The 27,411-nt window shown below is 40.9% G+C and overlaps 2 protein-coding genes across 2 annotated transcripts in view; one reads left to right on the forward strand and one right to left on the reverse strand.

Moving 5' to 3' along the window:
• Nucleotides 1-1,916, reverse strand: part of nr6a1a (nuclear receptor subfamily 6, group A, member 1a) — a 186,510-nt gene extending 184,594 nt beyond the window's left edge. The window contains exon 1 of the mRNA XM_061673103.1: nucleotides 1,797-1,916. Within this exon, the coding sequence (XP_061529087.1) occupies nucleotides 1,797-1,863 (67 nt within the window). The 5' untranslated portion in view covers nucleotides 1,864-1,916. The remainder of the gene's footprint in view (nucleotides 1-1,796) is intronic.
• Nucleotides 1,917-5,176: 3,260 nt separating this feature from the next.
• olfml2a (olfactomedin-like 2A) overlaps nucleotides 5,177-27,411 on the forward strand; it is a 33,446-nt gene continuing 11,211 nt past the window's right edge. Inside the window, exons 1-5 of the mRNA XM_061673106.1 lie at nucleotides 5,177-5,562; nucleotides 22,796-23,059; nucleotides 23,643-23,750; nucleotides 23,860-24,036; nucleotides 26,056-26,299. Coding sequence (XP_061529090.1) covers nucleotides 5,491-5,562; nucleotides 22,796-23,059; nucleotides 23,643-23,750; nucleotides 23,860-24,036; nucleotides 26,056-26,299 — 865 coding nt within the window. The 5' untranslated portion in view covers nucleotides 5,177-5,490. The remainder of the gene's footprint in view (nucleotides 5,563-22,795; nucleotides 23,060-23,642; nucleotides 23,751-23,859; nucleotides 24,037-26,055; nucleotides 26,300-27,411) is intronic.

The raw sequence follows: 27,411 nt of genomic DNA on the forward strand, positions 1-27,411 counted from the left end.
CAGATTATTCTTGAGTGGGGTTGTAATAAATTAAGATCACCTGATTAAAAAGAGAAGGCTGTCAAACTAAAAACCAGACATCTCCATGGATGGCCTCTACCCCCGACCCCTCCGCCCACTCTGCTCCAGCACTAGCCCCTCCTCTACTGTACTCCTCCTGGCTCATCATTCAAGCATCTCGGCGGAGAGGAGGGGGTTGCATCCTGTCACTGCCCCACCCATCGCTAGCTGTCCCCTTCACCCTGCCCCAAGGGACAGGGCAAATCCTGAAGCCAACTTCTTTACACCCGAGCAAAAGCAGGAGCTGACAAAGCACTTTCTTTCAGCCTATCTGCCCCACCATGCCAGCCTGCAAACCCCCCTAGGGCCAAACATATGCAACCCTCCTATCCAACCTGTCTTTCTGCTTTGTACTCTACTTCCAGTGAGCTTAATTACATTAAAGCAAACACACTTCATTGAGCAGGAAGGTAGAGCGAAATTCCTTCTCAATTCAAACATCAATAAAAATTGAATTTGTTCTTCAAATGTGGCTCTGTGGAGAAGCTGCAACAGAAGGTGGATGGGGGGGGGGGGGGGGTAAGATGCTTTGTTTGGAAAACAATGTGAGGTAATAGAAAGGCTTAAACAGTAACACTTCTGCTCTTTTCCATCTAGTGAGTGACCAGTTAACCTACTGGACTTTAACATATGAAGCAATAAGGAAAATATTATCAGTAGACAACCATCTAAAACTTGATCAAGTGGTCTCTGCATGTCAGGAAAACAGTCTGACTTTAAGTCAGTCAGTCAGTTAATCAACAAATTATCTCAGTTAAACTCATGACATCATTTCATGATTTAATGGGAAAAAATTAATAACTCAAAGCTTCCGAACCACAACAGTACATCATCAAACTATCAAGAACAATATGTGTACTAATATCACAGTTGCTTGTGCCGGTTAAGCATCAAATGGAAAATTAAATCCAGACAGTCAGATGATTTAAAAAAAAAAAAAAAAAAAGTGTATCAGAAAAATATAAAATACATATATGATTGAGAGGTGAATGCTTGAAAACTGATGTTTTTTTTTATTTGAACTATTTAGTTTTCATTATTGTTATAATGATCATGATGCCATACTTTTGAGCGTAATAAATAATTAATTTGTAAGCCTTGTGTATTTAATTGGTCTAATTTAGTCAAGTGTTGTTCTCCAATCAAATGAAAGGCACAAATCAAACAAGCACACAGCAAGGGCACTGTGGACAGCACACGTGACTTCAAAAGGGATGCTAACATGAATTTGTCATCTTCTCGTTCTCACAATCTTTATTTGGGTCCTTTCCCATTTTGTGTTACGCGTGCAACACCGGATTTGGGGACTAATGGCGGCCAGTGTTTCCTCCAAGTTCAAAAGTTCACCTTTTACGATCAACCCGCGCCTGACTGACCAGCACCAAATAAAAACATTCCGACCTCTGTTCCCAACACACACACGCGCGCGCGCGCGCCCGTGCGCGCGCGCTTTAAGATGCAGGAAAGCTAAGTCACGGAGATACATCTACACTTCACGTCTTCACTGCCACACTATCAAAACAACAACGTAAAAAAAAATAATAATAAATAAAAAACATGACTCATAAGAAACCGAGTTACAGAAATAAATGTTTCACTTGACGACAGCTCTAAGTAACTCTCGCTAATGCTAATTTCGACTGGCTTGTGTGAGCCCAGCCGTGATAAACTCTTATAAAACCGATGACACTGAATACAAAGTTCCAATTGTATTCATACACGTTACGTTTGCCTACCGTGAACCGGCTTGGCGTTGTTTCTCTCCGGGTAGTCGAACCCATTCGTCCTCTTCTCTATCTCCATCCTCCTGCAGGAACTGATACCGAGTCAGTCCCGCGTCGTTCTTTCTTTCTTTCACCGCCACCCCCCAAATAAATGTCCCGGCGTGACGAAAAGCGGCTGCTAAATGCAACGCGTGGAAATGTGAGGTCACAGGTTTTAGTTGAGCCTGGCCACCTCACCGCTCTCTGCTGTGTCCCATGCTTTCCTGACTGCTGCCAGCCAGTCCGAATGGAAGCACACGATCACACCCCCAAGCGTGGTGCGTTCGGAGTCTGTAGGAACTTTGGTACCACAACCTTCCTCATCAATTGGCTGTTTGTTTACGTTTTTGATCAAGTCTTATGAGACATATGTCATTTGTTTTTGTTTTTATGTATGTGCAGTCCCACATCATTGTGGCTTTCCCAAGTCACCTCCTAAAATGTAGATTTTGGTTGAATTTGTTGAAATATCCGCATGTGGTTTAGGGAACACGTGTCCATATTACTACTTCTATTACTAGCTCAAATCACCATGTCCTCTACGTATAGTACAGTGAAATACGTATACGTTACGAAATACGTAAAAAAAAAAAAAAAAAAAAAAATGTAAATAAGAAATCATGTAACTGACCATATTCTATATATATCCCTGTGAAATATCGTTTTACACATTTTCTTCCTTCGAGCACGAATTCAAACTCTGGATTACAGCAAATTGTTCGCGTGAAACCTTTGATGTTTTCAGTTGAGATGAAATGTCATTGCTTGAAAGTCTTCTATTCAACTGCATTTCATCAAATATTCCAAATCGGAAATGTCATAAATGGGCTTTTTAAAATATGTATTTTCTCGAGTTTCCAGATGGGTTAACGGTTTGAGTTTGGTGGGCTCACATGTTGACAAAAAAAAAAAAAAAAAAAAAAATATATATAAAAAATATATACATATATATATATATATATATATATATATGAGGATCTGGGAGTCATTAACAAATATTCACAACTTCAAGTAGTTTTGTTTGCTGCATAATTCCTCCGGTACATATGTGGCGTTTTTCTCAAATGGTCCATCAGATGTCCATACTCCCATGTCCCATTCCATATGGCAATTAAGCCATTTTAACATTTAATCGCTGGATTGGACATGTGTTGAAGATATCTGGAAAACAATTTGGCCAAGTCAAAAAGAACATGAGCGATATCCGTAACGTGAATCCTCCTATACACAATGAGCATTTCAGATATCTTCAACGTCATTTCGCTTAGGATAAATTACGTCACGTTTGTGTTTGGGGTTCTTCATTACAGCTATCTACGATTCAAATATCCGCTATGTGAATTACGGATATCTGCAAGGGAATTGTAGATATATCTTACTCCAGTTTGAGATACCTACAATTAGATTCTGACTCGTCATAATTCCAGTTCGTGATATCTCTAATTCAGCTCAATTCAAGATATTTACATGTCCCTTTTCGGATATCCGGCATGACGTTTTGACAAGGCGCAATCAAAATGAAGATATCTATAACTGGAATTATGAAGTCAAAATCAAATTGTAGATTTCAACTCCTGTCTAACAAGTTTTTATGAAAACCAGAGGTGGCAAAGGGGACTGGAGTGAGCAGAATACAACGTTTAGAACGACTTCCTGGCTGTCCACGTGTGAAGTGCTGCAAGTAATGAGCTAGAGAAAGTTAAGGCCTATAAATATTAATATTCACCCAAAATAAATAATTGTCAAACATTTCAGTCTGATAGCTGTAGCAGGTGGCAATGCAAGGCCAATACTTACTACAGGTCAAAACTTTCTGATATCTTGCACTTCGGTTTAACTGTGTGCAGTTCATTGTCTAAAATTTAAAGGTTTGACCTGTCGTACGTAGTGGCCTCCCATTGCCAACTACTACAGCAAACAGAATGAGAAAAGGTGTTTTTTATTGATTTTTGGTGACTATTTTTGTGAATTAATTGCATCCAGTTTCTCCAAAAGGCAAGATATCAGCAAAGTTTGACCTGTAGTAAGTAGTGGACTCCCATTGCCATTTACTACAGCAATCAGAATAAGAAAATATTTTTTTTTATTTTTTTTTTTTTTTGGGGTGAATAATTTTGCCAATTAAATGCATCCCGTTTCTCTATAATGCAAGATATCAGCAAAGTTTGACTTGTAGTAAGTTGTGGACTCCCATTGCCAACTAATACAAGAAACAGAATGGGGGGGGGGGGGCGGAGTATCTTTTATTTGATATCTGGTGACACATTTGTCACCCTGGGGTGTGTAATTTGTAGACGGTCACTATCACGGACGTTATTGCTGTTATTGCATTGACATTTGTAGTGACAACAAATCCAGCCGCGTGTGTTTTACAGACAGTTTCCGAAATTGCTTTGGCGACACTTAGAGGTGATGCTGGGAAATCCGCACATCACACACACATGAACAATTAGCGCTGAGGAACAGCGAACACATCCGCGTGTCTGCAATTCCACGCGTGGCTAGAAAAGCATGCGCAAAGTGATGCAGAAAATACCAATAACAACAACGGCTGCTTTAGCTCTATTGGCAGACATTGCAAACCGCGCAATACGGAGAGAATGTCTGTTCAAAGACAGAGAGGATTTATTAACAAATGATGACAACTGTGCTTCTTGGTGAGTACACTTATTCGTGTAATTATCCTAATATTGATCCCCCTGATGTGCACTGAGCACGTGCGCCCCCAAAATTATATCCCGTATTCGCAGCAGCATCACTAGTCAGTGGTAGAAGTTAGTGACTGTTTTTTTTTTTTTTTTTTGTTTAAACCACAGCTTCCGATCTTTCTAACAAGCCCCTAATTGTCTCTGTGTGCAAAGTACCCGAGTTGCGTTAAGTTTGAAACTGCGAGGCAGGTGTGCTAACCAGTCGGCCGCCGTCATTTGGTTCTTGTAATTTAATATATGCTACAAAGTGGAAATTGAATTTCCCTTTGGAGGCAATAATTAGCAGGCCATAATGAAAGAAATCAAATTCAATTAAAATGGCTTTAATATTCTGTTTCCCATTTGAAGAAGTCTCCCAATTGCTTGTTTGGTTAGTAAGAGCATCTTTTCCAGGACGTCTTGTCCAGTAAAATTGGCCTCAAATTGAATGTGATGGAGTGCTGTGGCACGGGAACTATCGTGGCTGGAAAATAGATGAAGCACTGCTTGCATGCTATTCTACCCCCACACTTTATCTGGATCTAGAGTTGCAAAGTAATGAGTACCCACATGATGGCGCTAATGACATTTACCATTCCAAATATCTTTTCAAATCCCCACTTGTCTTCAGTTCGGTGGTTGGGATGCACGCTGTTTTTTTTTTCTTCTTCATGGTTTAATTTCCTCGTATATGTACAACCGAGAATTACGACATTTTCACCTACAGGAATGATGATTATGATTGTTATTGTTGTTACAACAACAATAACAACTACTACTCCTACTACTTCAAAGCCCCTCCCAAGAGGAGGACAGCGGACGCCAGCCTTTTTGCATCCACAAGATCACTAACTATATGATCCTCCTGTGTGAAATTGAGCTGAATTAGGGGCCCTTCACTTTATGGGCACTTAAGGCTGAATGCAGTGACCAGTGGTTTGTATTATGTGTGAGCGTTCACGGCTGGACTCACGGGTGAAATGATGTGGAGATACACGAATTTGTTAACGTTTCTGCTGGTCCTGTTTAAAGATGCAGCTTCACAAAGCAAGGTAAGTGGAGATAAAATGCAAATCTCGATTTCGCACAGCGCAATGGTCTGTCATTTATTTACCTAATCTGCCCAAAATTTCCATTGATACTCCTGCTTTTTTATTTTCATTTTTTTTAACCTGCATTGTTGCCTGTATACCTTCTTCTTCAGAAGAAAAAAAGTGTTGAACATCCAGCGTATCTTTGCAGAGGTTTTTCTGCATATTTTATCATTTGAGGAAATCATTTTAAAGGGATCTTGGAACATAAATATTAGTAGTTCTATGGAACGTGGGGACGTGATGCCGCTTGCTGGGAATCTGCAATATCTGGCTGACTTTGTTTGGACAGCTGCTGAGCTCCAGTAACAATTTAATCTCACAGTAAATCCAAACCCAGCACACACAAAGGGAGACTATTAACTTTAGCACTTTATTACTTCTTTTGTAGATGAAGGCAAATCAAGGATCTCTAAATGTAACAGAACAAACATGAATCTCAGAAAACTGTCACATTTTCCATAAGCACCAAACTGTACACTTTCATAGATAAACACCCATTGTATTGTATTGTAAACCTATGTATTCAGTGTTTGGGGAGTAACTAATTACATGTTATGAGGGTACATAATTGAATTACAAAATGTATCGAATTGCAATTAATTACAACACTGGGATAAAATGTGTAATTAAATTAGTTCTTTTTGGAAATTTCCATGATTACCAATTTTGATTACATTAATTTTTTTTTTTCACATGACTTCCTCCTTCTAAAACCGACACTTGTGATTGGCCCTCTCTAGTCAGGTGCCAGTTGGCTGTAGAGTCAAACATGACATATTTTTTCCAAATGTGACCTGGAAGCGCCACCTTGTGGTGCAATAGTTTGTTTGAGATTTTCAAAAGATAGAGTCGGTTAAACATTTGAGCACATAAAAAAATATTGGGTGTCATTCACTAACCGTGTGTCCGCACAGATTTGTGCTTAAATCGTTTGTACCCACGTTTGATGCACAAATCTGTGAATCATACATATGTTTGCACTTGTTTTTGTCCGTACTCTGCAATATGCAGACTCAGCTTTAGAAAAAATGTCAAATGCACATCTTTTACCAAAGATATACAAAGTATTGGAACTATAGTTGTTCATAAAAAAACAATGACTTTGGTGATAATACTGTAAATCAAACCAGGAATTTGCTCTTGACTGTCCTAAATAACCGTGAAAAGGAGACTTCACATCCCTCGTTCCTTTCAAGTGCTTGTACTATATTTGTATGTGATTCTGCACATGCAAATGTGATGTAAGTTGATTGATTTGTATATACATCACAGCCAACCTTTTGAAAAAAAAGGATAAAGATTATGAAAGTCATTCAAGTTTTGGAGACATCTCTTGTGCCTTTTTTAAAAATCTCGTGACTCCGCGCATTGACTGAGATGTGTCAGACGGATGTCCTTTTATAGGGAAATAGGGGCACAGTTTATGAAGATTTCAGGTCACTGGCCAGAGCTCGTCATTTAGAATTAATTCTGATTCACTAACATAGACACGGTGGTGTAAAGAAAATTGGCCAGTACGCACATGTCATGAATCTCATGGCGATTTTGTGTATACGCTCAATTTAGACAGCTGAGCCAAAGATTTTGCAGTGTTTCTTCGGACAAATGACACAGACAGTTAACTGTCTAACAGAAATGGGCCACATCTGTATGTAGCCATTGTCATGTGCACACTGTACTCGATACCATGAGAGACGAGAGTTTACTAAATACAATGTACATAACAGGACGGAATCACTCAACAATGTCCAAGTATGGTGCATGACTGTCTAACAATGTCCAACTATGGTGCATGGCTGTCTAATAACCGCCTGCTCTGGATACAATCAAAAGGGGGAAGTAATGGAGGTCATGGAAGAGTAAAGCTGCCATATAGTAAATCATAGGTTGTAGCATGTGGAAGGATCCGCCCTAACTAGTGGAGTAATTTGAGTTACAATAGAAATTGTATGATACTGTAGTACTATAGTAATTCACTTCAGTTTGCTTGTTTGACTGAGTCAGCTTTCCCACCACATTTTAATAGGGAATTTAAATCCAAAGCTTCAGGGGCCATTTTCCTAGTTTCATTAAATACAGCTCTCAAAAGGAACAGTCTTGCATGAAGAGATTGAATGTTCTAAATAACCAGACTTCAACTCCTTCCGACACCTTTGAGAAATTTAAGAATGCTGATTATGAGCCAGAATTTATCACCCATCATCAGCCTGGAGCTTAATATTGCTCTTGTGAATGAATGGGAGAAAATCCCAACTTTGTGTTTCAAGCATCTGCCACAAGAAATGAAATGACAGGTTCAGAACTCTATACCACACAATGATGCTTGACTTACATTTATGTAATGTACATCCAAGAATAATGAAGAGCTGTTTTAGCATTAATGTCCGAAATCACATCACAGTATGAGTAGAAACTATACATCATAAATAGTATTAAAGCCATTTGTTTTGCAGCAGTGACATGAGTGTATGAGTTATTCTCGTCATACAAGGTAAGATGTCTGGCTCACAGCTCTGAGTTTTAGGAGTTCAGCTCTGGTCTTCCTGTGTGGAGTTAGCATGTACTCCCCGCTCTTGCTCGGGTTTTATCCAGGTACTAAGTCTCTCGCACACATTCCAAAAACATGCTGTTAGGTTAAGACTCCAAATTGTCCATAGTCCATAAGTGTGAATGTGCATCTGAATCATTGTTTATCTATTGTATATTTGCCCTACATTTGGCTGGTAACCAGGGTGGCCCCGTTTTCCCACTAAAGTCATAGGGCCCAGCTCATTCTGTCACGTTTGGGGTTTGGTCGAAGGCGAGGAAGGCAAGGCAAAAACATGGAGGACCCAAGTGCAGGGAAGCCGGGAGGCAACACAGTAGTGCAGGGGTATATCAAAATTATATTTAATTCCAAAAACAAAGATCATGAATAAGTCTAATTACTAATTAACAAAGTCCAAAATCTAAACACAAAGTGACACTTATGTAAACCCAAAACAAGAAATAAGACATGACTGGTGAAATAACTGAGCGACAACTGGCGACTATGACATGGCACAGACAGAGAGACAAAGACACCTGACAATGACATACTGCAAAGACGTGACAACGACAATGAACCGACAAGAACTGAAAGAAACCAGGGAACTAAATACAAACAGATTGACGAGACAACGAGGAACACCTGGGCAAGACACGAGTGGCTGGAGAGAGCTGATTGGTCGACACAAGGTAGACGAGAACAGGTGGACACAACAACCAAATGAGCATACGACAAACATGCAACACAGGAAAACATGGAACAAAACTAAACACAACCCAAACCAAAACACAGACCATGACAGTACCCCCCCCCCTCCCCCCCTCCCTCTAAACGAATGGATCCCAGACATTACCCAAACAGCAACCAAAAAAGTCATCAACCCAGGGTGGGCGGAAGGGGGCCTGGAGGAGGGTACAGAGTCCACCCCTCAGGTCAGTCTGGTGGCCATCCAGGCCACCCGAGGTGAGGTGCTTGGCTGAGCGGTTCATGAGGTTGTCCAGGGTCTTTACAGGGCCGTTCAGGCGGATGGCCACGGTGCTGAACCCAATGCTAATGCAGGGGCCAGGCTATGGGGTTGGGTGGCGGCCGCTGGACGAGCGCCGCCGGAGCAAGGTCGGGAGACGGCCGCTGGACGAGCGCCGCCGGAGCCGGGACGGGACGCTGGACGAGCCCCGCCGCAGCCGGGATGGGTAGCGGCCGCTGGATGAGCACCGCCGGAGCCGGGACGGGTGGTGGCCGCTGGACGAGCACCGCCGGAGCCGGGACGGGTGGCGGCTGCTGGACGAGCGCCGCCGGAGCGGGGATGGGTAGAAGAACAGGAGGCTGGCACGGCTGCCAAGGAGCCAGAACGGGAGCCTGCCGAGGAGTTGGAACCGAAAGGGGAGCCTGGCGCGGCTGCCGAGGAGCCGGAACTGGAGCCTGGCGCATCTGCCGAGGAGCAGGAACGGGAGCAAACATTAGGCTTGGACATTAAAACCTACAGTGTAAATGCAGCCTGGAAAAATGTTGACCTTAGAAACTACTTACAGCAATGACATGAAGAGGATGCAGTGTATTTGCATCAACTGGAGGTGACAAATTGAATGATGCGGGGTGTGGGGAGGGGCGGCGCAGCTGAAAGAAGGAAAAAAAAAAATAAGGCGCACCTGGTTTTACACCATAGTCCACATTCTGCTGGTTTAAAAACTCAATTATGGATATTTTTGGTGTCCGTGGTTAGGGAGCTATAAAGCAGTAAAGTTTCCCTTTAACCTAACCTAACCCACTCCTTGTCATTTTTACTGTAGTTAATGACAAGTTATACAAAAAGATACACACAGCACAATCGATGTTAAAGTATATTGCTAACCTATGCTAATGTAGTCGTGAAGTTCTAATTACATTAAATATTTGCCTGAAACACAGAAAAATCAAATAAAAACCTAAGTACGGCGGTAACTGAGCATTCTTATGCCGGGTGACGATGCATTTTTACGCCGCTGAGCAAACTAGTTCATTAAAAGCCGTTTGAGACATTGCAATGTTGTATGTCGGGGCCATCGTACACTGAGACACAATTTCTGGTACACAATTTAATTGGGTGGTGAGCCAAGGATTAGATCCCTTAGTTCTTTATTCATTCATCAAGACATTTAATTAATTTTAATATTTCCAACGTTGGAGTAACAGCTAAGTACGAAAGGCAAAGGCTGTAAAAGTATGGTTCAATAAGTTTGGTGAGGAAAATCTTGCCTGTGAAGAACTCTAACCCCAAAACCATCAAACATTTTTCGGAGAAAAAATATTGGAAGCCAGGCCCTCTCATTCAGCATCAGTGACCTCTGTATGAATGGCCAAAATTTTAGAAACATGTACATGTTTCTAAAATCTTCTAAAAAGTCTTCCCAGAAGAGGTGTTTTAGTTCCAAAGAAGGAGTCCATATTTTCTTTCATTTTTAGTCACCTGTATGTGTAATGAACGGTGTTTCAATATTTCTGGCAATATAGTGTATGTTCCGGGCGGCACTGTGGTTAGCACATCTACTTCACAGTTCTGAAGACCCGGGTTCAAATCCAGCCTTCCCTATGTGGAGTTTGCATGTTCTCCCCTGCCTGCATGGGTTTTCTCCGGGTACTCCGGTTTCCTCCCAAATCCCCAAAACATGCATGGTAGGCCGTGATGCCGGTAACACATTACTTTCAAAAAATGTGGTCCGGTGACATCATAAGTAATCTAACGCGTTACTTGTGATATAAGAGTACCGTATTTTCACGACCATAAGGCGCACTGAAAAGTCTTAAATTTTCTCCGAAATGGACGGCTCACCTTATGTGTAAGCAGAGTTCCAAAATCTGTAAATATTGTTGTGTGACTTTAATTAGCGCTCCGCTTGACTGACTGGGAGCATTTCCTGCCGACACGCTGCTTATATAGAGGAAGGCGGACGTGACTGAGGACAACATGCGTCCGTAAAGGGGGAAGGGTGGGCGTGACAAAGGAGGCTAAAGACACGCCCCCAGTAGGTATATAGTTCCGGTATGTGCATCGGCTTGGCAAAGGACCCCCGAAAATGGCACCTACGAAGAGACACACTTACGAAGCACAGGTTAAACTGCAAACTATTAGTTACGCGGAGGAATAAGAATCATCTTGGACATACTTTGCCAAGTATGTCCAAAAAAGACAAGGAATTTGTCTCCGGTAGTTGGAGACACTCTACTACGACAACAGACAGTCAATTGACAGGGAACACTTTTGAGACATAAAGACATTGACAAAAACAGTCACCGATCAATAAAGGGTTTCTAGTTATCTGGTAATGCCAGTACAAATTTTTATTTTATTTTATTTTAATTTTTTTGACAACTGTGCAAAAAGATGCAGAGTCCTCTAGCACTTAAAGCAGTTTGAATGACTAATATAGCAATAGTCCGGTGCATTGATCATTGTGCAAAGGGCGGCGAGACTTCAAGGAATGTATGCAGTTTAAAGTGACTAGTCGTGCGACAATCTGGAATAATGTTGATTGTGCAAATGTTGCAGATACTCCTCAATCAGTGTGCAAGTGGGGCAAATGCTACTCTGGCATGAGTGGCCAGTATTGGTCAACAACAGTTTTGCAAATAGTGCAGCGTGGCGAGACTACTACAGTGACTGCATGAGTAATATATAATTGGCCTGACAGAAATGTGACAACAAACTCAAGACAAAAAATAAATAAATTGGCAGCATGTTGCAATGGAATTGTAGGTTAGCTGTTTATGAAGTTGATTGCAAGAGGGAAGAAGCTGTTGGAATTTCTGCTAGTTCTAGTTTGCATTGATCGGTAGTGCCTACCTGAGGGGAGGAGCTGGAAGAGCCCGTGACCGGGATGTGGAGGGTCCGAGAGGATTTTGCACGCTCTTGTCTTAGTTCTGGCAGCGTGCAAGTCCTCAAGGTTGGGTAGGGGGGTACCGACAATCTTTTCAGCAGTTTTGATTGTCCGTTGCAGTCGGAGTTTGTCCTTTTTTCGTGGCAGCACCAAACCAGACTGTGATGGAAGAACTCAGGACTGATTCGATGACCACTGTGTGGAACTGCCTCAGCAGCTCCTGTGGCAGGCCGTGCTTTCTCAGAAGCCGCAGGAAGTACATCCTCTGCTGGGCCTTTTTTAGGACGGAATTGATGTTGATCGCCCACTTCAGGTCCTGAGAGACTGTAATTCCCAGGAACTTGAAGGTCTCGACAGTTGACGACACACGGCAGCTGGACAGCGTGAGGGGGAGTTGTGGCGAAGGATGCCTCCTGAAGTCCACGATCATCTCTACAGTCTTGAGCGTGTTCAGCTCCAGGTTGTGTTGGCCGTACCACAGCTCCAGCCGCTCCACTTCCTGTCAATATACAGACTCGTCACCGTCCTTGATGAGACTGATGACGGTGTCATCTGCGCAGTGCTGATGCTGCGTGTGGATGAGGTGGCCTCCCCCAGCCTCACCTGCTGTGTCCTGCCCGTAAGGAAGCTGTAAATCCACTGGCAGATGGGAAGACCAACTTGAGCAATGGATTAATGAGCAAAGAACAGCCGGGAGAAGCGTCTCTACAGTCAGCATTCGACTGAGTGCAATAACTCTGAGCTTGCCATCATTCCGGGAGGCTTGATGAACCGCTGGACACCCATGTAAACAGGGCGTTCAAAGTGAAGTAGCGAGCGGCGTGACAGATGGCGAACACAGCTTTACTAAGACTAGGAGGCAGCGCAGGAGGCAGTTCATTGTATACTATACGCACACACACAGTTGCCTTCATGGATCCCCACACAATCGTCATGATTGTTACAGTCTGTCTATCTATCTATCTATCTATCTATCTATCTATCTATCTATCTATCTATCTATCTATCTATCTATCTATCTATATATCTATATATCTATCTATCTATCTATCCATCTATCTATCCATGCATCCATCCATTCCATCCATCCATCAGTTAAGAGTCTTTAAAGTGTACTGAAAATGGTGTGCTTGTTTACATTTAGCTGGCTATTTGCATGTCAAGTCTGCACTAAGTTGCTCATTTAATGTGGCTTCAACTACACTAATATTGAAGTTATTTGTTCATGTTGATGACATCATTCTGTAACTTGTGTGGCGTATATTATCAAGTAATAGATACGGTTCAGCTAATGCTTTTTTTTGTACAGTGGATAAGTGATATTCCTGCCACTTGATAGCTGCTGAAAGTAACTAAGAAGTTACTTTTTTACTAGCTTAGTTACTTTTTAAATAAAGTAAACAGTAAATTAACTAAGTTACTTTTAAGATCAAGTGGTCAGTAAGTAACTTTTACAAGGTAACTGTGGCAACACTGAGGATAGGTTAATTGAAGACTCTAAATTGCCCCTAAGTGTGAATGTGAGTGTGAATGGTTGTTTGTCTATATGTGCCCTGTGATTGGTTGGCGATCAGTTCAGGGTGTACCCCGCCTCTCGGCCAGAGTCAGCAGTGATAGACACCAGGATGCCCGTGACCGTATTGAGGATAAGTGGTACAGAAAATGGATGGATGGATAGTGTATGTTCTATAACCAATAAAAAAAAATTGTATACACAGCATGGTGACCTAATCGTGACCACATCTGCTTCACAGTCGAGAGGGTCTGGGCTTCAATCTTGGGTCGGGCCAACCTGTATGGAGTTTCCAGGTTGTCCCTGTGCTTGTGTGTATTTTCTCCAGGTACTCTAGCTTCCTCCCACAGTTAAAAAAACATGGATTACAGTGGATAATCGTTTTAATGGACCCCGATTTAACAGATATCGGAAGTAACGGACCGCCTGGTCTGGCCGTATCCAAAAATAGTTTCCACTTGTCCCTTGACAAAGTCTGTTTGAATTGGAATTGGCCACTGTTGTTTTGTAGCGCTGTGACACATGTATTTCCATGTCACAGATATACAATATGATTCGATTCAGCCAACAGACATGCCAGTGCGTATGTGGCGGCCATGTTGAATGTGGCGACATTCCATCAAAGGCAATGCATTGACTTTGTTGAATGTTGCAACATTTCCAGGCATTGCAATGATGTGGTGGCCATGATGGCAGGAGTTCTATCTGTTGTCGCATATAACTCCGTACAAAGACAATACACATGGCACTGGTGTTTGAGTGGAGTAAGACACACAAGCCTTTGGAGTCTGGAACATACTATTTTTGGTGCAGCAACAGTTTATTTTATTCTTTATGTCTCAAAAGTGTTCTCTGTCAATTGACTGTCTGTTGTCGTTGTCGGCTCCAACTACTGGAGACAAATTCCCTGTGTGTTTTCTGGACATACTTGGCAAATAAAGATGATTCTGATTCTGAAAAAAAGTGCTTTAATATAACGGACAATCGGCTGTAACGATGACCCTCTCGCACCTATTAGTCTGTTAAGTCAAGGTTCCACTGTACTGTATGTGCTTTACAATTGACTGTGTGTATCCCACCTCTTGGACAAAGTTGGCTCCGACAGGCTCGAGCTGACCCCCAATCTGAATGAGGACAAGTGGTATAGAAAATGGATTAATGGAAGTATTATTATTTTATGCAGTTACATGATTTGCAATATTCTACATGTCTTCCATTTCTTATGTCTGTAGAGTCATATGCTCTGAAGCCCCATTGGTGCCACTGGCAAAACAAGAAACAAAGCCCTTTTAGAAGAGGCTGAGGGCATAGAGGGCACCATCAAGTGGCGTGGGAAACAGTGCGGGCACCTGCTTCGTGTTTTGGTCATAAACCAAAAGACAATCAGTGCAAGGTCGGGGGTGAGTGGCCACAAAAAGGAGACAGTTGATCAGTCTCCTGTGTCCAGTGCTTGGCACAGTGGCAGATACTTGGCGTCATTGAATGAATTTTAGCAGTCCTTTAATGTTCTTTGTTGTTTTACATAAGTGCCAAAATTTGGATGAATGGACATTTTTGCATTCCATCATTTGACTGAGGATGTTATACAGAGCTTGATTTAGTGTAAGCAATGTGAAAGTATTGTTAAAAAGTAGGGATAAACAAAGCCTCATTTATCTTTCATCAGGAGACAATAGCCGTTTTCACACTAACTAAAGCAAAACATCTTTCTGTAAGGCCCTGTGCATGTGTTGTTGTTGGGTTTTTCTTTTCTTAAAAAATGAAATGGTGGCAGGTGTGTGTGTGTGGACTCCCATTGAACATGAGTTTGAATGTGATCTGTTACTGATGAGCACAGCCACGTGCCAGTTACAACAGGGAGTGCATCCTTGTGCAACCAGATTTATTTTTATTTATTTCATTTAAACTTTATTTAACCTGATAAAGGACCACTTAAAACAGAACACCTCTTTTGCAATGGTGACCTGGCCAAGAAGGCAGCAACTTAAACGTCAAGTCCAAGTCAAGTCACATGCTAGTTTATTTCAGTTGTTTATTTTCACCTCCCCTCTCAAAAAGATATAAAACTAAATCAGTTAAGTTGTACAAATTCTATCTCACATTAATGGTGGAAAAGGTTTTAAAATTATATATCTTGGTCAAAGTTCTTTTACATCACAAAAATCTGGCATTTGAACAGGGGTGTGTATACTTTTTATATCCACTGCAGCCTTGTTCCCATTTTTGTAATCTGCCTGGTGAGTCTACAGTATTGTGTTGTTTAACAAGTGGAAACAATATAATATAAGAACATTTCTTGGAGCTGAATTTGCCTTAATTTGTTATTTTACAAAGATTTTATTGTAGAAATATTCTATTTATTGTTTTATATGAAGTGATATTGTTCAGCAATATCTGAATTTGCACATTAATATTTTTAGTTTTTTTTTTTTTTTATTTGACGTTCATGCACTGATTTAAAAAATAAATCAGAAGTTACGAGTTGCTCACTGCTTGAGTAGTTTTTTTTCCACTGAGTAGTTTCTTATGGTTATGTAATTATTTGGAGGACTACTTTTTACTTTTACTTGAGTCATATCATCTGAAGTAACAGTACTCTTACTTGAGTACAATATTTGGCTACTCTACTCTGTGCTTAGCATTTCCTCCTCTCGAGCTTTGTATTAGCTTAGGTTTACAGGTAGATGTTTTCACACTCTATGCAGATGCATATATATCTTTAACAGAAAAAAGGGGGCAAGGAAAACAGACCTTTGTTTCTTCGACATCCAATGTAAAATCCCATGAAACCTCTTCTAGGCAACATCTCTGTGGATCATGGAACTGAGCCACTTTGCTCAGCTTGCAAATGTAGCTGATCATGTGCATGAGAAATGTTGAGTCAACATTAGACCATCAAAATAGCCATGTGCATAGTGCATACACTGTGCATGGATGACCAGATTCTTAATTTTGACCTCTGGTCAGTCTATTGTCACGTTTCAAATCCTCTTGGGAAAGCCACCACAAGCATAACACACATGCAATTAATATTAACAAGTGCATCAAATCTTTGCATTGATTGTAATTAAAAAAAACAAAAGAACATTCTGCACCAATTTCTGTAATTTTTAGTTTGAGAAGACAGCCTTGAACTAGTAGCAGTGGACAAACCCACAGGTCTTGTAGCCATATATAGAAAAGAAATCAACTGCTGTACTTTGTACAGTGTTATACATGCTGCTCAAACAAACTGTTGTAATGCAAATGTGAAAACACTGAAGTGCTGTGATTAACAACGTCAACCATTTAGAAATTCTAAGCACGTTTTTATGTTACTCATTCGAAATATCAGTTTTTTAAATTTAGGTTAAAATTTTGGCTGTCATTCCATTCATAGCTGGGGATACCAGATACTATTTGTTCTCCATTTCAGTACCTCATTATGTATTGGGGAGAAAGTCATTTTAATGCCTTCATTTGTATTCGTATTGTTTGACTTGGCAATGTACTGTGATGAGTAACTAGCTGGACACATGAAGAGACTCAGTAGGAATGTAGATATGTACTCCCAAAAGCCGTGACGGCTTGATATAATTTGTGCTTAGGTAATTAACATGCGAGTGCCGATGACTTGCGTTTGAGCTCCAGGTCTTGGGTACTATTCTTATCCTTCAACAAAGGAACAAAGAACAAAGGCTTCCACAGAATATCCCTTATTAAATTACATTTTAGGGTCAATCTCCACAGCGACACAATGAGCAGTGTTAATTTAAAGTCAGAAAGAATATTTGGGGTGAAATGTGTCTGAGAGAAGTCTTGAGTGTCCATGAAAGTGGATTTTAAAGTTCTGCTCTTCAAAATTGACCTGATATGTCAAGCACTGAGTAGAATTTTATTTTATGGTGACTTTTGTGGGAAAAATGGTCATAAAAAAAGCACTTCTGTTTAAATAAAGTTGGAACATACAGCTGAGCATTTGAGGTTTGTTACAGGACACCACCACTGCCTGCTCGCCTTTTAACATACAATTGTGCAGCTAATTACCTGCTGGCAAAGCACAAAAGACTGGACATGCTTGTTTATATGAGCCTGATTATAGATACAATGGGCCACACAACTAAAACTCTAAAGCCAGCAAAAGCTTTTAAACGCACCATATATTATACAGCACGTCGGGATTTTGAAAACCTGATTACAATTGGAAGTTCACTTTATCACTGTCAGAAATGGTTAGCCATACATGATCTAATACAGCTCATTGTGGCTTGAACACTTTTTTCCTCCTATTGTGCAGACAAGAGTTCTGGGTTGAGTCCTGTTCTTTTTTCCACAAAAGAGCTATGCTAAAGCCTGCATTAAACACTCCATACTCTTCATTACTCGTCTCTTAATTGAATTATCTGAATTCATGCTGCTAGCTCACCTTGGCATGAGATGCTCAGCAGTCAGGTAGATTTACAACCACACAATCCAGATCGAAGGAAAGGGCATGTATACTCTCAAAGGCAGGATATTTCTGATTTTAATAATAAGATAAGATGGTCTAGGACAGGGGGGTCAAACTCAAATTCATGTTGGGCCAAAATAAAAAATTGGGACAACGTCGCGGGCAAAACTCAATATTGAATGAAAAATAACTGCGATGTGCATGTTTCCCTTCCCTGCAGAAATGTAGCGTTAAAGTTTTTCATATGACAACAAATCAAAATTTTGCTTAAACACTGAATCTGGAATAAATAAACTTTATTATTATAAACACAAGAAATCAAATTTACAATAAAATACATCAGTGGTATTTGTTTGTTGTTTTGTATTTAAATAAATATCGTGAATTTTTCTGTCTCGCTATCTTCTATTTATCTATCTCCAACTACCTTTCTTTTTTATGTAAATCTTTTCCAAAGGCCAACAACAAAACAACCCAAAAATATAAGAATGTCCTTCAATAAAAAGCCAAACTTCAAACTATTAACAGTCCCTGCCTAGGAGTTGATACAGGTCATAAAAAAAAACATGAATTCAATTATGTTATATTCTTAGTTACAGCCACGTTGCTCCGCACACGACAAACAGGTCTGTCTTTTACTTTAGTGAACAGATAATCTGCCTCCCACCTGTCTTGGAAGTTAACTGTTTTCCATCTTTTGTTTGGCCATTTTTGGGAAGGTGAAGTGTAAATTTGCCCGAGGAGACTGGTAGCATAGTTGCTAACGACAGCAACAGAAAGGGAAGGGGTGCTCGCCGGTCTAGACTGATGGGCCAACACACTAGCAAAGCATTCTGGGATTTGTAATATTAGTGGCGCGTATGCTATACACTGGCGGGGCAGCTCTCATACACATTTGATATGGTCTTGCGGGCCAAATATAATTACAACGTGGGCCAAATTTGGTCCCCGGGCCTGAGTTTGACATATATGGTCTCGGGTTTGGGGTCTTTGTTGATTTTACAAAACATGAAGTACTGAAGAACCAAGATGGAATGTTTCCAAACTGACGCTAAACTGAAGTTAAATTGAATTTTAACTGATGCTTTGGGGCATTCAGAGTTTGGCTGTACCAATACAGCTCATCTGGGCTGTGGGCATTGTCTCGACTAAAGTTTTCTTTTTTTAATGAAAAAGTTTCACAGGCAACAACACAATAGCGCACGAAAATACTTTTTGTTCAACCCACCTGCAGGAGGACACTTATAATTGTATAGCCAATAAATTGTGTAAGCTAATATACACAAATACATATTTTTAAACCACAACAACAAATCAAGGGGGAGGGAGGCTCAGTAGTCACGATCAGGCAGAGACGTCAAAGATTTAATATGATTTAAGCAAGGACTCTAAGCCTATTCAAATGTGTTCAAGGAGAAACTGATTAAAAATCTAAAAAAAAAGGTTCCGCAGAGATATGAGTGTAATGCTGTGTTCAGCGCTTTGAAAATTTCTTACCAAAATATAGCGAACCTGGGACAAAACTCAAACATGTTCGATTGGTTGGCTGGAGATTGTTTACACTTAATATGCACGTTGGTTATATTGAGGTAAATCTGAGATCCAAGTAAGTTTTGCACAAAAAAAATTACACTGTAGGAGACCATGTCTTGCACAAACTGAAGAGGATTGAAAAGTAGTTCACAGTAATGATCAGGCAATGTGGATCCCAGGTCTTACTCCCAGGACTCCTTGGGCGTGCATGATTAGCTGTCAGTTGCAGCAATGATAAATATTGGAAATTAGCTGCTTTTGTTCAGGATAACTAATCAACCAAGTTTTCAGGGGATGACTAGGGACTTGGTTGGAAGCAAAGCTGGAGGTAGTCAAAGGGAGTTGAGAGTGGATGCAAGTTCAGTGTCCACTCATGAGGGCCACGCTTTGTCTGTTGCATTATTAATCAAGTACAAAAGTTGATGATTATTACAGGACAAATAATAGTCCAGGAAATTGGCCTGGTGCTTTGAGGAGCTGCAATTCATGCTGTTCTCTGCGAAAGAAATTTAATCTGCTAATCCACTCTGTTTTCATGTGGTTGTTGCATTTGTCAACCTGCTGTGTTTTCGCTTGACATGGGTCAGGTTGGGTCTGGTTCTGCACACAGGAGTCCTGCTCTGCTTCAGACATACCCCTCCTCCTCAGTATTTGTGCAGTAATGGATGGAAGGCAAGTCACCCCCACAACACACGTTCCCCCATCACTCAGCCTGCATTCCTTCACTAATGAGCCCCCAACCCCACCACTCACCCCCATCCTCCACCACTCTCTACTAAGCCTGACATTACATTTCAAGTGTAGACTAAATGCAGGAACCAAGGGTAAAACAAGAATACAAAAGGTCAATTTTCTACATTTCTTTGTATGCTTTCTATGGTTTAAAAAGTAAATAATCGTTCTGATGTTAAAAGTATAGTCTTCAACCCCTAATTCCTAAAAAGGACCTATTCTATACTGCGAACATTCGCACTTATTTCATACTTCTCCAGGACAGTGATGTTCATCTAAGCCAGGAACTGTCGCAAGCTAAGGATATTATGAGCAGACACGTTGTCAAGGTGAAGCAACCACAAATTGTCCTGACACAATTCTCACCTTTTATGTTGCATTGAACGATGCAAATGCCACAGGTTTCTTTAGATGGGCTGGTTGATCGTCTGGCCAACACTGAAGGGGAAAACTCATAGTTCTAAGCTTGGGTTTGAAATAAATCTCGTTATACCATTCCTGGAATTCTTCTGACAGACTTCGTATGTATGGGTAATTGAATCACAAATGGTATTTGTGTGTGTGTGGGGGGGGGGGGGTGGGGGTTGCGAACCGCGGTGGTGGTGGGCAGGGTTTGCGGCGGCATTATTTCTTTAAATTAATTTTAATATTTTACTGTGTTTTTTTTCCCCTCACAAGCAGCAAACAGGATATCGTTTAAACATGAACAACATGATTGTCATTGCAACTGCTAAGAGCCCTGTACAGTCCAGAAGTGTTTGGACATGCTATGGGCCAGTGCCTGTGCTGGCCCTAATGGCGCCCTGTACGAAGTCCCCTTGGTCGCAATGGGTGACCTGGTTAGGTGGGGGAATTGCAGAAACATTTTCACAGTTCTGTGCTGCTCCAAATGCTACATGAGTGACAACTTTAAAGAACATTTGATTACTTGGTAGGGAGAAGAAATGACAAAAAAGGGCAAATATATGCAATGTATGCAAAATGGTCTGCATATAAATCCCAACACATCAAAATTAGGCAACCATTGTGTTTTTGGTCATGCAACAAGACAACTATGAATAGTGTTTGTGTTTTTCGAGTTGGACTGTAAATCAGGATTTCCGATGCTGCTGTAGGTGTGTGGCCTGCCTGCATGTTAATGACAACTTATTCTTCTGGTCACATTATCTGTTGAATTAACTGTGAGGTTTTTCTCTAGTGGAGTGAGGCTGGTGTATCTTTGACACAATTGTCACTTTCCAGTACTAAACAAGGAATACAGGCCATCGTTTTATTATGTAGGTACATACTCTTTTAGGCAGGCTTCCATGGTTCGCTTCCAGTTTCTGAGCAAGCCATCATTCTGGCCTTTCAAAGCCCAGCTAACATATAGTAGGCTACATCACAATTGAAGCTCATCGGGATACGAAGTCCCTGCAATGTTGCAGTCTTTTTGTTTCGGGCTTTCCTCTGAGTCACACCGGTGAACTCTCAAAAGGGAGGAAGCATGCTTTTTTTTCTTACTTCACTTTCCTTCCCTTGCCTTTGTTTTCCTTTAATAAAATGTGGATATTTATTCATAATAGTTAAGCAGGGACACAATGGATGAGTGGGATAACGCCCTGCTAGGAGAAGGAATAACAATGACAAATTAGTTATGGTAAGATATGCGTCGTGTGGCACATGTTGCCTTGTATGACAATAAGTATTGTGTCACAATACAGGAAAAAGATGATTGTCTTCAGATTGATTAGATTAACTATTTCAAGAGAAAACTAAGCTCATAACGTTCAGTAGGAAGTCTGTCTAAATTTCCATCAATTTATCTCTGCAAAAGTACGAGGGACAGTCACAAAGTAATGAGCCCAATTTAATTTAACTTACTAATAATTGAATTTGTTTCTGAAATCCTCACAGTTGGTAGTTTAAAGACAGTTTATTAAAAAAAAAAAAAAAAAAAAAAAGTTTTGTTTAAGCCTGACCTCTTCCTGTCATCCATTTTGGAAATGACATCATTGTTGAATGCATGCCAATGTGCATGGAGGAGTTGCAATAGGCTACAGGACAGTCAAAATGTGGGTGTGAAGGAACAACGGTAAAGAACAAGAGCCTGCTTTGAGTGACCTCCGTAACAAGGAAAGGAGTTTGTGAAGTCATCAGTTCCTTCGGCTAGACAATAACCTAGCCTCCATACTCACCCGATCTAGTACCATCAGATTTTCACCTTTTTGGACCTTTAAAAAAAAGCAGTTAGAGGTCAGCACTTCTCTGATGATGAACAAGTTAAGCAAGCTGGGGAAAGAAATACTGGTTAAAACACAGCCGACTAAATTTTATGAGCCTGGCTTACATGCCCTTGTTCATCAATGGACAGTCGGTGTTGAGAGAGTGTGGGTGATTATATTGAAAAACAGCGATGATATCCTCAAATTTTGGGCTTTATTTCTACTGTATGTGTATATTGCCGTCCAATTGCAATAAATAAAGCTAGTGGAAAATTTGCTGCATTACTTTTTGACTGCCCCTCTTATTTATAATTAGCCTGCCTACCTACTTTCATTCTTTTTCGCCAATGAAATATTACAACATTACAGTTACAGTATACTCCTGATCATTTACACTTTCAGATATTTGGCGAGACGGAGCCTGTTCGTATGGTATCAGAGGGCTCTGACTGCCGCTGTAAGTGCATCATGCGACCCCTGAGCAGGGATGCCTGTATGCGGCTGCGGAGTGGCAGTGTACGCGTGGAGGATTTCTATACAGTGGAAACAGTCAGTTCGGGGTCTGACTGCAAGTGTTCCTGCACTGCGCCACCATCTTCCCTGAACCCCTGTGAGAATGAGTGGAAGATGGAAAAACTAAAGAAACAGGCACCTGAGTTATTAAAGGTGAGTCGATAAAGTTTGAAACCCTAAGTTTTTAAAATGATACAAAAAAGCAGAGCTCAAATCTTAAATATAAGATTTGAAATGCCACCGCTCATAAGGTGCAAAAAAAATCATGCTTACTTACTTTTCAAGAGATTTAACCCGCAGTGGGGTGACAAGGGTTTTTTTTTCTTCTGCAAATACCAGGAAAAAAAATACCAGGAAAAAAAATATATATATATATATATATATAAACCATTTGCCTATTCAAACCTCAGCATTGTGCAGTATATCAATGAGAAAAAGTGAATACTTTGGGCATACTAATTTAGATCTTTTAAACAGCAGAAGAAGCACACTTCCAGATGTGTGATCTATCACTCCACCAACAACTAATCAGCTCGTTAAAGCATGAATATCTCTGAGTGAACCCCTCTGCTATTTTTAAATGTAATGTAAATGGTTGTAAGCAAGCGTCGTACTAATTTATTTTAGTGCATTTAAACTAATGTATGTGTCAGATTCCTCAGCTGAAAAGATTGCATGAAGATGTCAGGATACAAATGAATAATAGTTGCACTGCTTTTATGGAATCAACCACCAGCTCCAATCGATGGTGGACCTCCTCGAGGGAACCCTTTACAGCATGGATCTGATGAAAGTCCACTCATACATTAACAAGGTGGTGTCTCAGATGAACACCCTTGAAGAGGTAGACAATATCGTTACATCATAGTTTTTAAATTTTGGATCACTGTGGAAACAGACTATGAAGCTACAGTATTCCAGTTATTTAAAAATGCTAATGTTGCCTTTTACAGACAATCAAGACAAACCTAACGCGAGAGAATGAATTTGTCCGGGACAGCATGACGAGCCTTACCAACCAGTTCAAGCGATATGAGAACTACTCCAACATTATGATGAGCATCAAGAAAGAGATCTCTGGTCTCAGTCTCCAGCTGCTTCAGAAAGACTCTTCTGAGAGCAAAGTGCAGGTTCGAAAAAGAAGACAGACTGATTATAATTTAATTGTCTGCAATGTCTGTACACACTCACTCTTGCTTCACAATCATTTTCAGTCATTGAAATAAACTCGAAAGTAACTGTCATTTATACTGTAGGCTATATAACATTTGATGTTTTAAACTATCTGTATTTTACCACTAGACTAGCTAGATGTTAGCAATGATGTACATTGTAGGACACCAATCTCTTAAATTCTTCACATAGACCACCAACCTCTCTCATGACCAAATTAACAGCTCACCAACCGGGCGGTTCAGCAACAATGTAGCTTGCCCAAATAGTGCTGTTGTACCACTTGTAACACAACTGCATATTGATTAATGAATTACAGTACACACACTGAGTGTTCTGCCTTGCTGAGAGTCGGTTGTGTTGCTATACAGTATGTAGGTTGGCCAATGGTTGCATGAATTGTTACTAAAAAGCTGGCTAAAGGGGTTCTATTAGCGTGCACTCAAACTGAGCCACTGCCCATGCATGTTCTCGTGGATGAGAAACCATACTGTTTCCAAATCTGCCTCTTCCAACCATGCTGGAAGCTGGGAAGTGCATCATGGTTGTACCTGTAGTTTGAGTACACCCTTAGATTGGGATGTGCTGACAGAGGAGCCCATTGGAGTACAGTGGACGTATTGCCATGTTTAAGATCCCCGTTTTCAAAAATTCTACATCAATGTGTCATGTGTCAAAGTGGCATGATTGCTGGTGCTTGGGAGGGGTGATAATGTTGTGCTGGTGGGAGAAAGATGTTGTGCCACGGTGACGAGTCGGGGACGTGTTCATGAGCTGTAAGTTTAGTGCGCTTCCATTTCTCACCTCAGTTATGATTGGATGCCATCGTGAAGGTCTTGGAAAAAAAACAACTCTAAACCGTGACAAAATCAGTATAGCATCTTTGAGAGACGTGTACATGATGAGCAGCCAAGTAAACAACAGTGGGTGTGTTCAGAAATGAATTCTGCTACACTCCGGACTGTTTGGAAACTCAGAGTGTTGTTGAACTGTGCGGAACACTCGCACTCTCAGAGTAGAGTTAGGCCATCAGATTGAATTTCTGAACGCACCCAGTGGCTATTCCCGGAAATACGGGTACCTGTCTCTGTTGATTGTGCCAGTAAACAACAGCGGCCAATTCTGGAAATAACAGACTTTGTCCGCTGCAAGGGGACGATTTGACTTCCAAAAATCCGCAGTCCGTTGGTCCTAGGTCCATTAAATCAAGGTTTTACTGTACTATGAATAAAGGGATGGACATGGTCAGCAACAGCACTCTGATAGGTTGTGGCTTTAAAATTATGCTCAGTTGGTATTCGCCGCCCAAAGTGTGACAAGTAATATCCACAACAACACTAAATTACCCCACATATCCTGAACCATTTATCTAAGGCAGGATTTATGTGTGCTTTCAAGTTATCCATCCATCCGTTTTCTGTACCGCTTAAACTGACTAGGGTCACGGGTGTCCTGGAGCCTATCCCAGCTATCTTCGGGCGAGAGGCGGGGTACACCCTGAACTGGACGCCAGCCAATCGCAGGCTTTCAAGTTATTCACAACAAATTGTGATTCCACTAACCAAAAGGCTACAGGGGAAATCCCGGTTCATCAGTAACACCAGACAAATGTTTTTCCCATCTAGAGTTCTAAATTTTTTTTCCAGTGAACTGCTCCTCACGGGATTCTTTTTTTTCTCTTCTTCTTCTTCATTGATAATTATATATAAAAATCACTGTAGATCTTCCATCCCTCCATCTATTTTCTGTACCGCTTAGCCTCGACTAGGGTCGCGGACGTTCTGGAGCCTATCCCAGCTATCTTCGGGCGAGAGGCGGGGTACACCCTGAACTGGTCGCCAGCCAATCACAGCTGTAGATACTCTTCAAAGGCACTCAAACATGACTTGCATTAATGTGAAGTTGGAGTGTGTAGCTGATGATATAGCTGTAATCAATGAAGCATACTGATATTACCTAAATATTCATGTTTCCAGCATAATAATGATGAAAAGACCAAGAGCGCTATAAAGCCACTCAACAAAAAGCCCCCTGCATCCAAGCTCCCTTCCAAACCCAAAGAAAAAGTCATCAAGCCCAAGAAGGAGGTCACTAAATCTGTGAAACCACTGAAGCCTGATCCTACAGCCAAAACCAAGGTGGTTGGCCACCAGCCAGGTGTGGTCAGGGGCATTACTTACTACAAGGCTGCTAAGACTGAGGAGGATGAGGTCAGAGGAGGTGAGAGTTTTCACATTTCAAGTTTCACCTTGTATGTTCGCCCAGCATCGTGCAGTTCATTGAAAACAAACTTCTCAGAGCTAAAGTAAATATTGTGCCTATGTGTAGTTTACTTTTTCTTTTCTCTCCATCCATGTGTTGAAAATTATCCAAATACTTTTTTTTCAGCAATTTCATGTGACCCCACTTGATGCTTTGTTGGATCAGGATCAACCAGTGGCTATGTAATTAAGATCTTTTTGAGCGGTACAGTATGTCAATCAGAGTACTAGCATAAAAATTTTATGAAAAGGTTGTTAAGATTGTAAACTGCACCGCACCGCAATAAAACTATCCATGATTTGCACACAAAGATCCCAGTTATTATTATTATTTTTAACTCTTTGAGACTGCAGGTTTGGGTTGCCACTGTGCATTCAGAGAGCAGGATATCCAAATCTTTGATTGACAAAATGCATGGAGCAAATGGAATGCTGTGTCAATGGAGCGCTACCATAGCCATGACATGCCTCAGCTTCACTCTTCACAACAATGCGTGGGGACCCTCACCAATGCAGAGAAAACATTTTCTGACTCCTTCCAATCCTCTTTAAGTCTAGTTGAGTGAATAGGTATGCTGCGTTTGCACAGGGCACACGCACATGATGCTGACAGACCGGGTGTTCTGCCATGTATGTGAGGGTCAAAGTGCTCAGCCATCCCTGTCAAATCAGTAAAAACTTTAGCTCAATATCCATAATCTCTAACAAAGAACAGGACACTATTTTAAAAGAATACCTTTATTTATCCTTGGAAGGTTAAAGAACCTTAGTCCCACAGAGGCCATTTTAAACACTTACTCACATTTTCGCTGAGCGCTGCCAAGTGTTTCCAAATTTGTCTGTTGATGACCACAGTTCCACCACCACAGCTGGACTTCAGCATTTGCTTAGGGGCGTTGTTGGAGGAAGTTTTTAGCTCCTTTATAAGTCATTATCACTGTAAAAAGAACACATCTATTCATCAGAATAAATTGGAATCTGTAAAAAAAAAAAAAAAAAAAAAAAAAAAAAAAAAGATGAATTACACTTCATATTATATAAAGAAAGAATTACAATAAAATAAAACATTTG

This window comes from Phycodurus eques, chromosome 3, assembly GCF_024500275.1.
Source record: "Phycodurus eques isolate BA_2022a chromosome 3, UOR_Pequ_1.1, whole genome shotgun sequence".
Taxonomy (NCBI): domain Eukaryota; kingdom Metazoa; phylum Chordata; class Actinopteri; order Syngnathiformes; family Syngnathidae; genus Phycodurus; species Phycodurus eques.